The 14,459-nt window shown below is 43.6% G+C and overlaps 1 protein-coding gene across 5 annotated transcripts in view; it reads left to right on the top strand.

The window, feature by feature from the left end:
- zgc:86598 (STKc_CK2_alpha domain-containing protein) overlaps positions 1-14,459 on the top strand; it is a 79,118-nt gene that overhangs the window by 51,564 nt on the left and 13,095 nt on the right. For all 5 annotated transcript variants that reach the window (XM_048612890.1, XM_048612895.1, XM_048612908.1 and 2 more), the window contains 4 exons: positions 39-149; positions 7,517-7,618; positions 8,652-8,752; positions 13,352-13,500. In XM_048612890.1, coding sequence (XP_048468847.1) covers positions 39-149; positions 7,517-7,618; positions 8,652-8,752; positions 13,352-13,500 — 463 coding nt within the window. The remainder of the gene's footprint in view (positions 1-38; positions 150-7,516; positions 7,619-8,651; positions 8,753-13,351; positions 13,501-14,459) is intronic.

The raw sequence follows: 14,459 nt of genomic DNA, 5'->3' as shown, positions 1-14,459 counted from the left end.
TGTCTCGTGTTTTGTTCTCTTGTCCTGGTGACCTGCAGCTTCGACTGATAGACTGGGGCCTGGCAGAGTTTTACCATCCAGGGCAGGAGTACAATGTGCGCGTGGCATCCAGATACTTCAAGGGGCCTGAGCTTTTGGTTGACTATCAGGTAGGTTTACAAATAGCCAGTCTGTCAGCTCCTTAATCCAATCAAATAGTGACCATTGAGCATGCCCCACCCTCATGTTAGGCAGGGCATCATGATTATACATAATCATTTAATTAATGAGAGGGATTGATAGTGCTCTGTCTGTTGAGAGATCGTTGCTGTCACAGCAGCGTGTACTGTCTACAGGATGCACGGCAGAAATTCACCAAAGATCCTCAGACAGCACCTTCCAAACCCACGACCACTTCCATCTAGAAGGACAAGGGCAGCAGATACATGGGAACACCACCCCCTGCAAGTTCCCCTCCAAGCCGCTCACCATCCTGACTTGGAAATATATCGCTGTTCCTTCAGTGTTCTGATTGTCTGTTTTCATGATGTTTGTTGAATATATCCTTTTTTTTAAATCATTAAAGGAATCAAGAAGTATGGGAAAAAGCAGGAAAGTTGAATTGAGGATTGTTGGATCAGCCATGATCTCATTGAGGGATGGAGCAGACCGATTAGCTGAATGACCTACTTTGCTCCTGTGTCTTATGTAATAAATAGTGATTTGGCGAGGTGTGCCCTGCGGTTCTTGAAAGTGCTGTGGAATTTTTAACATCCATCTGAGAGGGACTGATATTCCCCGAGAAAGGGCACCTCTCTCCGTCCAGCTCCTGCTCAAGACTGTAAGACCATAAGATATAGGTGCAGAATTAGGCCATTTGGCACATTGAGTCTGCTCTGCCATTCATTTATGGCTGCTATGTTTCTCAACCTCATTCTCCTCCTCCTCCCTGTAACCCCTGATACTCTTACCAATCAGGAGCCTATCCACCTCTGTCTGAAATACACTCAATGACTTGGCCTCCACAGCCCTCTGTGGCAATGAGTTCCACAGATTCCCCACCCTCTGGCTGAAGAGATTCCTCCTCATCTCAGTTCTAAAGGGTTGCCCTTCACTCTGAGGCTGTGCCCTTGGATCCTAATCTCTCCTACTGGTGGAAACATCTTCTCCACATCCACTTTATCCAGGCCTTAAACTTTGTCAAGGGCCTTCTGGGAATCCAAAAAGATCCAAAATCCACTGGCTGTCCTATGTCCTTTGTCTAACTTGCTCATTACCTCCTTAAGGAATTCTAACAGATTTCTCAGGCATGACCTCCCTCGACATAGCTGTGCTGACCCTGCCCTATTTTATCATGAACTTCTATAAGTGTATCAAAAGGAAGAGAATAGTGAAAGTAAATGCTCGCCCTTTAGAGGTCAAAAATGGTAAAGTAATAATGGGACATTCAGAAATGACAGAGGCACTGAACGAATATTTTGTCTCTCTTTTCACACTGGAAGATAATAATTTCTTTCCAAAAACTGCAGTTACTACAGAGAAACTTGCTGAAATTACTATAACTAGGGAGAAGGAATTAAGTAAACAGATAGGATTAAAATAAGTCCGTGGGGCCTGATGGCCTGCACCCTAGGGAATTAAAGGAGGTGGCAGCAGAGATAGTGGATGCATTAATTATGATACTCCAAAATTCCCTGGATTCTGGAAAGGTACCAGTGGATTGGAAACATGCCGACGTGACATCCTCATTCAAAAAAAGGAGATTGGCAAACAGTGGGAAACTATAAACCAGTTAGTCTGACCTGTATAGTGGGGAAGTTGCTGGAGTCTATCAACAAGATAACTGAACACTTGGAAAAACAAATCTCAATTCACCAGTGTCAGCACAGTTTTAAGAGGGCAAGTCATGCTTTACAAACTTGTTGGAGTTTTTTGAGGGTGTAACCAGCAAGATAGATAATGGGGATCCATTGGATTTGCTATATCTCGCCTTCTAGAAGGCATTTGACAAGGTCCTGATCCAGAAGATTAGGTCTGGTGGAAGGGGTTGTTAAGGGATAGAGGATTGGCTGACTGACTGAAAACAGAGGATTGGGATAAATGGGTCCTTCTGTGGATGGTGAACTGTAACTAGTGCTGCAGGGTTCAGTTCTCACGCCTCAACTATTTACAATGATCTTCAAGCAGGGATAGAGTATAACATAGCAAAATTTGTAGATGATACTAAAATAGATGGGAAAGCAGGCTGTGATGAGGAGATAGAGTTTACAGGTGGATATTGATAGACTAGGAGAATGGGTCAGAATCTGGCAGATGGTGTTTAATGCGGAGCTTGTCCATTTAAACTAGAAAATTAAAAAGGCGAATTATTATTTAAATGGGAAACAAATTCAAGTGTGTCAGTGCAGCAGGATCTGGGTATCTTTGTGCATGAATTGCGGATGGTGGTTGTGAAGGTGCAGCATTTTATAAGAAAGGCAAATGGAATCCTGCATTTATTGCAAAAGGACTGGATTATAAAAGCAAAGAAGAGTTATAACAAGTACATAAGGTATTGGTGAGACCACACCTAGAGTATTGTGTCTAGTTTTGGTCTCCTTACCTGAGGAAGGGTGTGGTGTCAATGGAGGCAGGAGGAGGTTCACCAGGTTGATCCCAGGGAATGAAAGGGCTGTTGTACAGGGAGCAGTTGAATAGTTTGAGCTTGTGCTCGCTGGAGTTCAGAAGAATGAGGGTGGATCTGATTGAGGTGTATAAAGTGCTAAAGGGGATTGATCAGGTGGACTTTGAACAGATGATCCCACTTGTGGGACAGTCTGGAACAAGAGGTCATAGATATAGATTGAGAAAAGGTAGGTTCACAATCGGGATGAGGAGAAACTATTTTTCTCAGAGGACTGTGAATCTGTGGAACTCACTGCCCCAGAACACGGTGAAGGCAGAACCAATCAACAGATTCAAGAAAGAAATGGAGATGTTTCTGATGAAAAACGGGATGAAGGGCTACGGGGATCAGGCAGGAAAGTGAAATTGTGACCAGGATTAGATCGGCCATGATCAGATTAAATGGCAGAGTGGGTTTGAAGGGCTGAACTGCCTATTCCTGCACCTAATTACGATGTTCCTCAGTAACTTCCAAGAACAGCAATCTCATCCTTAATAATGGACTCTAAAATCTTACCAACAACTCATGTCAGGCTAACCAGCCTAAGTTTCCTGTCTTCCTTCCCTTCTTAAATAAGATTGTTACATTAACCATTTTCCAGCCCTCTGGGACCCTCCCTGACTCCATTAATTCATAGAATCCACACCGACCCATCCAGACTCATTTCCTTTCCTATCCATGTAATCCTGCATTTCCCATGGCCAATCCACCCTAACCTGCACATCTTTGGACTGGGGGAGGAAACTGGAGCATAGAGTCATACAGCACGGAAACAGACCCTTCGGTCCAACCAGTCCATGCCAAACATAATCCCAAACTATACTAGTCCCACCTGCCTGCTCCTGGCCCATATCCCTCCAAACCTTTCCTATTCATATATCCATCCAAATGTCTTTTAAATGTTGTAATTGTATCCGCATCCACCACTTCCTCAGGAAGGTCATTCCACATGCGGACCACCCTCTGTGTAAAAAAAAATTCGCCTGTTATGTCTTTTTTAAGTGTCACTCCTCTCACCTTAGAAATGTGTCCCCTAGACTTGAAATTCCCCATCCTTGGGAAAAGACAACCACACTGGATTAACTCTTTCTATACCTCTCATTATTTTATAAACTTCTATCAGGTCACCTCTCAACCCCTTACACTCCAGTGGAAAAAGTCCCAGCCTATCCAGCCTTTCCTTATAACTCAAGCCTTCCATACCCGGCAATATCCTGGTAAATCTCTTCTGAACCCCCTCCAGCTTGATAATATTCTTTCTATAACTGAATGACTCGAACTGGACGCAGTATTCCAGAAGAGACCTCACCAGTGTCCTGTACAATCTTAACATAACCTCACAACTCAAAGGAAACCCACACAGACACGGGGAAAATGTGCAAACTCCACACAGATAGTCGCCCGAGGCTGGAATTGAACCCGGGTCCCTGGCAGCAATGTTAACCCCTCAGCCACCATCCTGAATTACTCCCAGAAACTCCTGCCATTGCTGCTCCAATGTCTTTCCTTCCAATCAACTCTGACCAGCTCCTCCCCCATGTCTTTGTAATTCTTCACTCAATTGTAATACCGTTACATCTGATTCTAGCTTCGTCCTCTCAAACTGCAGGGTGAAATCTATCATACTATGGTCACTGTGCCCTAGGGGGCTCCTTCATCTTAAACTCTCTAATCAAGTCTGCCTCATTACACATCTCTAGTTCCAGAATTGCCAGTTCCCTAGGAGGCTCTACCACATGAATTCCTTTTCGTGAGATCTGCTACCAACCTCCCTTTCCCAGTCGACCTGCATATTGAAGTCCCCCATGATTATTGCAATAGTGCCTTTCATACATGTCTTTTCTATCTCTTGATTTATTTTCTGCCCCACATCCTGACTACTGTTCAGAGGCCTGTACATAACAGGGTCATTTTCCCTTTGTGGTTCCTCAACTCTGCTGACACAGATTTCATACCTTTTGATTCTGTATCACTTATTGCTAGCATTTTTTTTTTAAAAAGCCTGTAATGTGGGACTTGCTGTACTCCTGTGCTAAAAAGACTCATTTTAGTCTGAGGCAAAGTGTTAAAACATTGAGTTACAGCCAACACCAAGCTTTTAACGACATCTCCTGTTGAAGCTGGAGTCATGTGCTGGATTAAGAAATGTTATAAAGCTAAGAGGAGTATGCTTGAAATCAAGCCCCACTCTTCCAAGCACACTACCAGATGTGTAAATGTCTCATTCAATCACGAAAACTGGTCACTTTATGTCTCGCTAATGCTGTTAAATAGATCAACAGAGATATCGACCAGGCTTTTCAATAAATTCAAAGATAACGCATTTATTACAGGCAAATGTAATCTTCAAACAAGTGGCAAACTGGTCATCAACTATAATGCAAATTAAACTATCCCCTTTAATTCCAAGCACATACCCATTCATGCTCAGGCTGAGAAAATACGTACACAACTGCAGAGATGTTGAGTCAGGGGAATAAATTCAGCAAAAAAAGGGGGAAAAAATATACCACTGTAGGTTGGGGTGAATTTAGATGACAAACATTGGATTTCCTTCTCTCCGTTCCTTTGGGTTCCTGTATTGGAAAAGACTATATTTCAGCTCCAGCTGAGATATGTTAGAAGTCCTGATGTTTGGGAAAACAACCTGGAAACGTTCCAAACACTTTCACTGAGAGAAACATAGAGAGTTCTGCTTCCAGGTCCAAGCTCTGCCCCTTACAGACTGAGAGAGACATTACTGCATTCTAGCAAACTTCTCCAGCCATTGCCTTGTGTACACTCAGGAAAAAAAAACACCCATTACTTAAATTGGAGGCTGTCAGAGGCAGCATAGAGCCATTCAGTGTTTTCCAGCTTGTTTGCTCAATAATTAAAGCAACAGGTTCACACCTTAGAACATAGAACAGTACAGCACAGTACAGGCCCTTCGGCCCACGATGTTGTGCCAGCCTATTATCCCACGAAGATTATATCTGTCTCTCTCTGAAAACTTTGCAGTGCTTTATGAAGTCACCTTTTTTTTTTGGAAAACAACAAATAGACAGGAGTCTCCTGCAACCTTTTGACTTTCTACTTCTAAGCAACCACATGATAAATGTTCTGCAACCCATTAATGTGCAGACACGACCACGTCAGTCCTTGTAATCCATAAATCAGTGCATTCCCACCAGCAACACATTGAGGCATAGAAGTGATGGTTACCGATGGACATCAGTGGATGACATCTAGTGTGTTCTGTATAAACTGTGACGCTGATGTTGGGGATCTGACAGCACAGCCCAGACCTGTCCTTCCAGCCACTTTCACTTGGGTATAGCCTCAGCTCTCAGAGTTGCTAAATGTGATCTCTTAATTCGGGGCAGCCAGTTTGATTGCCACAGGTGGCTACTGAGGAATGCAGGGTTTTTTCCTTTCTATTTAGTCTTTCACGCGTGAACGTGTCGCTGACCAGCCAGCATTTATTGCCCATCCCTAATTGCCCAGAGGGCAGTTAAGAGTCAACCACATTGCTGTGGGTCTGGAGTCACATATAGGCCAGACCAGGTTAGGATGGCAGTTTCCTTCCCTAAAGGACATTAGTGAACCAGATGACAATTTCTGACAATTGACAATGGAGTTTGCACATTCTCCCCGTGTCTGTGTGGGTTTCCTCCGGGTGCTTTGGTTTCCTCCCACAGTCCAAAGATGTGCAGGTTAGGGTGGATTGGCCATGCTAAATTGCCCATAGTATTCAGGGAGGTGTAGATTAGGTGGGTTATAGGGGGATGGGTCTGCTCTGAGGGTCAGTGTGGACTTGTTGGGCTGAAGGGCCTGTTTCCACACTGTAGGAATTCTATGATCTATGAATGGATTCATGTTCATCATTAGAGTCTTAATTTGATATGTTATTGAATTCAAATTCCACTATCTGCCACTGCAGGATTTGAACCCAGATCCCCGAGACATTACCTGGGACTCTAGATTAACAGTCCAGCGATAATACCACTAAGCCCCCACCTTCCCCCTCAGTTGTCAGCCTTCCTTTCTGACTGTTTAGGCTGTAAGAGCATTCAATTATGTGGGTAGATTAGAGAAATTGGGACTGTTCTACTTTGGTGGGGAAAAGAAGGTTGACGAGATTTGTTAGTGTTCAAAGTCATGAGCGGTCTGAGCAGAGTAAGTGGGGGGAATATATCTGGTTTCATTCGTAGAAGAATTGAGAACAAGATGGCACAGATTTAATCCTGAATTTGATAAAAATTACACAGCCAATTTAACGTTGAGCTGTTGAGCTCAGTGTGTGACTGTGTTCATACGAGTTCAGTTCTTTACATCTTGAAAGAACATATACATGCACTGAGCCTGTTGCAACTCAGTAAAATAGGTTACAGCCATCTCTGGTTCATTTCTCAAAGCTATGCTTTGACCAATCCATGTCAACCTGCCTGGCTTAAAATTTAAACAATTCCTGGCAGTTAACTGTCAGTCATCAACAAACTGGTACATTTGCTATGGTAAAACCTTTACCAACCAAATTTTACTTGGCGAACAATCAGCATACTCCTCTCCTACAATGTAAATGCTGTTTGCTCTTTAGTATTTCTTGTTAATTATCCTGAGAAATGCAAGACAGTGCAACCAGCTTTGATGAAATGTGTTGTTTTTAAGCAGCACTTGAGCTCTATATGATGAAGTGACATATACATTTGGTGTAATAATGAAAGAACCAGTGGTGGAAGCAGATTTGGTCATGTCTTTCCAAAAGGAATTGGATCATTATTTGAAGCTTGACAGTTGGAGAAAATAAGCTAATCCCAGTCAATTGCACTACAGTAATTTAACTTTACAATGAATGCAGTTTTAACTGGTAAACCTTTTGTTCTTTCCTAGATGTATGACTACAGTCTAGACATGTGGAGTTTGGGCTGTATGTTGGCCAGCATGATCTTCAGGAAGGAGCCCTTTTTCCACGGGCACGACAATTACGATCAGGTGAAAGTCCATCACTTTATGTTCCATCAAACCGGCTGGAGAGAGAGCTCTCTGCATCAAACTGATGCTCTTGTTTACCTCAGGTTACAACTCTGCCCCTCGTTCTGCCCATTTCCCTGTGAGGTTTAATTAGTGGGAAAGGAAACAGAGTTTCATTATTGCGCTGTATTTTGTGATGCTAGTAATTCTTGGCTGTGCCAGACAGTTGCATAAAAGGTGAAAATCCTGGTGGTGCACAGCAGTACATGCAGTGCATCTTTATGGTTCTCTATCTTGCTGTCGCATGCTGATTGAACAAGCAACTCTGCTTCCTCCTCCTACCTTATCATATGTGCACACCTCCGAACCCACTCAGTCAGCAAAACATACCCACCTTTTATTTATTCCCGATACCTTTAATTTATCTGAAATGACAAATGCACTATAGAACAATGCACCATTGGAGCAGGCCATTCAACCTATCGTGTCTGTGCTAGCTCATTCCCTGTAACTATGTCGGAAGTCACACAACACCAGGTTGTAGTCCAACAGGTTTATTTGAAATCACAAGCTTTTGGAGTGCTGCTCTTTTGTCAGGTGAAAGTTCAAATTGTGATTTCAAAAGGTCGAGGATGTAGGCCTGGGTGGGTTGCTCTTCAGAGAGTCTGTATGGACTCAATGGGCCGAATGGCCTGTTTTCATACTTATAAATTTAAATAGATTCCTGACAATTATACTCGGATTAATAAAGACAAGAATCTTAAATTTTTTTTTATTAGCAATGTGCTCTTTCACCTTCAAAACACATGTGCATACAGCCCCAGATTTTCTGTTTCTGCTTTGGAGCTGTACCATTTTAGTTTATATTGGCTTTCCTCATTCTTAAAATCAAAATGTCATATTTTACACTTTGCTGCATCAAAATGTGTCTGTGTCCTTGTGAGGCCTGTTACTGTGCTCCTCACTGCGTACTCCATTCGTGGATTCTGTGCTATCTGCAGACTTAAAAATGTTGCCCTGTAGAGCCATTCATGTATTGTTCACATGTTTCCAGCTGGTTAGAATTGCGAAGGTGCTGGGCACAGAAGATTTGTACGATTACATTGACAAATACAACATCGAGCTAGACCCACGCTTCAATGACATCTTGGGCAGGTGAGTCCTTGCAGTCTTCTTTCTTTCTATGTTTTTCTTTACTCCATGAAAAGTGTTGATCTGGTCTACAGAAAAATATTTGTGAGGGAATGGACCCCTTCCTCATCTTCAACCTCTGCATTATCTTCAGGTTATCAGTGTAGAGGAGAACATGCTTCCAAATTGGGTCTCAAACCCACAGCCTTCTCACACTGAATGTTCTGTTTAGATCGTGTTAGTTTGTGGAGAGATTTTCGCTTTGTCCAAGTGGCTTTTGCTCTTGCTAGCAGCCCGGATGCCCTCAGCAAGGTATTCTGCACTGTGCAGGGACTTGGGTTCATGACCCAGGTTTGTCTCATTCCCACATGTTTATCCAGTGCAGAAACCCTGGCTCATTTCCTCTAGTCTGCTTGAGCTGGGCTTCCATCACATAACCCCCTCCACTGCTGTTACTGGAAATTCTGTTTGCAACTTCCTCTGTCAGTTAATATCACACCTAGACACTGAGGCAACTAATTTCATTGTAATGTAAGTTAACCGAGTCCTACCTTTTTCACAAAAATTTGTAGTTTAAATCTGTCGCTCCTTCTTCACTCATTAGCCTGAAAATCTCCAGGTCATTTTCAACTTTCAAGACAGAGACTTTTGTTATGAACGAGGAACAACAATGGGTCACACGGCCCCTCGAGCCTGCTCTGCCATTCAGTACAGTCATGGCTGATCTGACCTTAACCTCAGCTGTACATTCCTGCATAATCTTTCATCCCCTCGGTAATCAAGAACCTATCTACCTCTGCCTTAAAACTATTTAAAGATTCTGCATCCACTGCCTATTGAGGGACGGAATTCCAAAGACACTCAACCCTCTGTGTGAGAGAAAGAAATGTTTCTGTCTTAAATGGGTGAGCCCTTATTTTTAAACAATAACCCTAATTCTAGATTCTCCCATGAAGTGAAACATCATTTCCACATCCATCGATTCAAGTCCCCTAAGGATCTTATGTTTCCATTAAGTCATCTCTGAGTCTTCTAAACTCCAGAGGATACAGACCCAGCCTGTCTAACCTTTCCTCATAAGGTGATGTGCTCATTCCAGGAATTAGTCGAATAAACCTGCTCTGAAGTGTTTCTGGAGCATTAACATCCTTCCGTCAGTATGGTGACCAATACTGTACACAGTATTCCAGATATGGTTTCACTAATACCGTGTACAACTGCAGCAGAATCTCCCCACTCTTGTTGGTTAAGGGTTATCGGGGCCTGTGGAGAAAAGGCAGGAAAATGGAGTTGAGCTACAGATCTGTTGCAATGGCATCGAATTGTAGGGAAAGAGCCTCAAGGCTGAGTGGTCACATTGCGTTGCTGTAGAAACGCATCAAATCAAGTGAACAAGTAGATTTGGCACAGCGAAACTGAACAGTCTAACCCAAGTGTATTGCTCAGAGTCAGATCCTCACCCCATAGAAGCAACTTTTGTATTTATGTTGTGCCTTTAATCCAGTAAAAAATATTTCCAATTGTAAGGGTGTTAGTAAACAAAAATTCAACATTGAGCCCAAAATGGAGGTATTGGAATGGGTGTCCAAAAGCCTGGTTAAAAAGGCAGGTTTCATGATGATTTGTAAAGGAGAAGAGAGAGGGGGCCCATGGAAGGATCCAGACCATAACATTTAAGAGTAGAAGTAGGCCATTCAGTGAGATCATGGCTGATCTAATAATACTCAACTCCACTTTCCCTTACGGAATGAAAATCTGTCCATCTAAGCCTTGAATATATGTGATGACCCAGCCTGGATAGCCCTCTGCCATATAGAATTTCACAGATTCAGAGAGAAGAAATTCCTCCTCATCTCTGTCATAAATGGGCGATCTCTTATTCTGAGATAATGCCCTCTGGTCCTAGACTCTACCACAAGGGGAAACAACTTCTTCACATGTCAAGTCCCTTTAATATAATTTTATGTTTCAATAAAGTCGCGCTTAATTTTCTAAATTTTCACAGGTACTGGCGCACTCAGCACAACTCCTCACAAAATAGTCCCTCCATTCCTGGGATCAACCTAGTGCACCTTCTCTGGACTGCCTCCAAAGCCATTGTATCTTTTGTTTGATAAAGGCCCAAAACTGTTCCCAGGATTCCAGCTGTAGTCTGACTAGTGACCTGTATAGATTTAGCAAGACCCTCCCTACTTAAATACACAAGAATCTCAGAGGGTTGTAATCTGAAAGAAGTGACAGAAGTTGGGGAGGAGCAAGACTATAAGAGGGGTTTAGACATCCCTTAGCTCAATGGAAGAAAGTGGAGGGGAGCATTTACAGGGGCTTTCCTTGTTTCTGTGTGCTGTTAGCAGAAATCATGGAGACAACCCTCCTCTTTTCCCCATCCTACACCCGTCCCCCTCACCTCCTGTAGTTTCTGGTGCTGCTGTCTGTTTTCCTGGGAGCTGGTCACATGTAGTTAACGGAACCAAGCATGGACAGCGTCATCCCCAGCCCTATTCCTGCCTCTAGTCAATACAGAACATAGAAAGAACAGCGCAGGAACAGGCCCTATGGCCCACCATGTCTGCACCAACCATAATGCCATTTTAAACTAATCCCACCTGCCTGCATATGGTCTGTATCCCTCTATTCCCTGCCTGTTTGTGTGTCTATCTAAATGCCTCTTAAACATTGCTATTGGGTCTGCTTCTACCACCTCTGGTGGCAGTGTATTCCAGGTCCCCACTACCCTCTGTGCAAAAAAAAAAGTACTTTTCCCCCATGTGTGCTGTGGGTGTCGAGACACTGAATAGGACTGAGAAGGAGAGGAAATCCTGACTTAAACTTCTGTTCCTGGATACACTTAAGTGATAGTCAACCTGAGGGATAGTATAAGCTGACCACCTACTTTTGGCCCAAAAACAACTTTGCTTTTTCTGAAGAAGGGTCCTGACCCAAAATGTCAATTTTCCTGTTCCTCTGATGCTGCCTGGCCTGCTGTGTTCCTGCAGCTCCACACTGTGTTATCGCTGATTCCAGCACCAGCAGTTCTTACCATCTCTTTGTTTTTCATGTGCTGGTTTTGGGGGAACTATTGGCAGGGATGGTTTTGCATGTCTTTTTCACAATCACTTTTGCTTCATTTAAGCTGACGGAAATAGATAGCTAAAATCGAAATTGCTGGAAAAACTCATGTCTGGCAGCATCTGTGTTGAGAAAGCAGAGTTAACATTTAAGGTCCAGTGACCTTTCTCCAAGGGAATGCTCTTAAGTGTGACTGGACTGGAAATATTAACACCATTTCTCTCTCCACAGATGTTGCCAGACCTGCTGAGTTTCTCCAGCAACTTCTGCTTTTGTTTCAGATTTCCAGCATCCACAGTTCTTTGTTTTTTGGTTAGAAATACATTACCTGGAACAGCAACTCCCGGCTGAAACAGTGTCATTATCGGCAGTTCCCAAGAACTGCCATGGATTTCCATCCCTTGAAAGCATTTCTCATATATAAGTCAACCTCCTACTTTATAGCCTGAATGTTTGATCTCAAACTTGTGGCTGTGCTGCAAATTAATGCAGTGCCGCAGTGCACCTCTTGGTGGTGATGCTGAGCTGTTAGAAGAGTACAGATGTAGTAGTAAGAAAACAGGCCTGGTGTACAACGCAGGGATAAGGCCATTCAGCCCTTCTGGTGTGCTATGCTGCTTAAAGGTGGGGGAGCATATTTGAACCAAATTTTTGATCATTCACCCTCTAAACACCGCTCATGAGCAGGTCTGTTTGTTAATTTGGCTTAGGTCTTGACAGAGTCTTCTCTGATTAGGTGGTTTATGTACAATACTTATTCCTGGCTTTAAGTCTAGACTCTGTCCTTCAGATGAGATGCTGCAACTGTCTTTCAGTTCAGGTTGAAGATCACGCTGTAGTATAGTTTTAGAGGTCTACAGTGTGGAACCAGTCCCTTTTGGCCCAACTTGTCCATGCTGCCCAACTTTCACAATTAAACTAATCCCATTTGCCTGTGTTTGGTCCATATCTCTCCATACCCATCCCATCCATGTACCTGTCTAACTGTTTCTTATTGATGAAATTGTACACGCTTCCACCACTATCTCTGGCAGCCCGATCCAGACACTCACCACCCTCTGTGTGAAAAGATTGCTCCTCTGGATCCTTTTGTACCTTGCCTGTCCCACCTTAAACCTACGCGCTGTAGTTTTAGACTCCCCTAACGTGGGGAAAGACTGTTAGCTCTCTACCTTATCTATGCCTCTTGTAGTAATTCCCTCCCTCAGTTGCATTCTTCCTGTAATAATGCTATCAAAAATAGATTGACCAGTTGCATATCACCACACTGTGCTCTGACTGCACTCATGGTGCTCCTGCAACCTTGTTGTGTGCAAGCTGGTTGCAGTGTCTGCTCCTCAGAATAACTTGGATATGAGATGAACAAAGCTGGCACAGCAAGGTCGAACATTTTAACCCAGGTGCCTCACTCAGAGTCAGTGCCCCCACAGAAGGAACTTAAATTTATGTAGCACCTTTTGGTCACAATGCAAATGACCCCAAGAGTGTAGGTCTGCCTCTACAAGGTTGTTCTGCCAATACCTGTTAACCAGTGTCATCCCCTTTCATCTCCAGGCATTCCCGGAAGAGGTGGGAACGTTTTGTGCACAGTGAAAACCAGCACTTGATCAGTTCAGAGGCTCTGGACTTCTTGGACAAGTTACTCCGTTATGACCACCAAGCACGGCTTACGGCGAGAGAGGCCATGGAACATCCCTACTTCTGTATGTCACCCCCCAAAATCGAACAGGGCTGAGTGGGGGGAGGACAGTAACATTGTGCATCTGTGGGGGGGATGAAATACGAGGAAAAAGCTGGAATCCACGACTGTCTGTCTCTGACATTTGCTCACTTGCTGTGGTTTTGTTGCTTGTTGCTGGTTTGAGTCTTGAAGTGGACCCAGTTCTCCTCCTAAATCCTTGTTGCATTGTAAAGCATCACAGGGTGCAGGGTTAGAGGGTACTGTTCCTCGAGTCTGCTGTATCATTCAGGAAGATCATGACTGATTTTACAACCCTAACCTCCACTTTCCTGTTCTATCCCTTCATGTCCCAGTGTCTTATCAACATCAACCTCAACCTACCAATCAAGAACCAGAGAACACAGATTTAAGGCAATTGGCAGAAGAAACCAGTTCGATCAAGGTTTTCTGAGGGAATTGGATAATAATCTGAAAAGGAACAAAGTGCAGGGTTCCAGGGAGAAGTGGCACTAAGTAAATGGCATATGAGTGTCTCTTCCTTGCTTAGAGCAGCTAGCGTTCTCTCTAAACTGTGCAGCTACTCTGAGGGTTCTCAGAAGCCGATGCTGTTCTCAGGATTGCCTTCTGGTTGTGTATGTTGCTGCTGCACATAGATCTTGGACCAGGCTCCAGTCAGAAAATAATATGTAGAGCAACTGTAACTGGAAGCTCACCGTGTGACGGGTGGAGGATTGGTGAGATGGAGGGTGGGAGTGTGATGGGATACGGTCCAAAATGGTGACTGGGTAGGATTAATCCTGAGATCTGTCTTCCTACTCAGTGAAGGTATCAGGTGTTTATCCTTATTTTGCCAGTTGTGTGACCATAGCAAAGATCAGGAAGCAGTATCAGTTTTGAATAAATGTTCTCGGATTGAACAAAAGTTTGACAGACCACAAAGCTATCCCAAGTGGAGGGGGAATTAACAGAATCTGAGAAGGA

Source organism: Rhincodon typus, chromosome 2 (genome assembly GCF_021869965.1).
Source record: "Rhincodon typus isolate 14 chromosome 2, sRhiTyp1.1, whole genome shotgun sequence".
NCBI classification, from domain to species: Eukaryota; Metazoa; Chordata; class Chondrichthyes; order Orectolobiformes; family Rhincodontidae; genus Rhincodon; species Rhincodon typus.
This window is presented reverse-complemented; position numbering and strand designations above follow the sequence as displayed.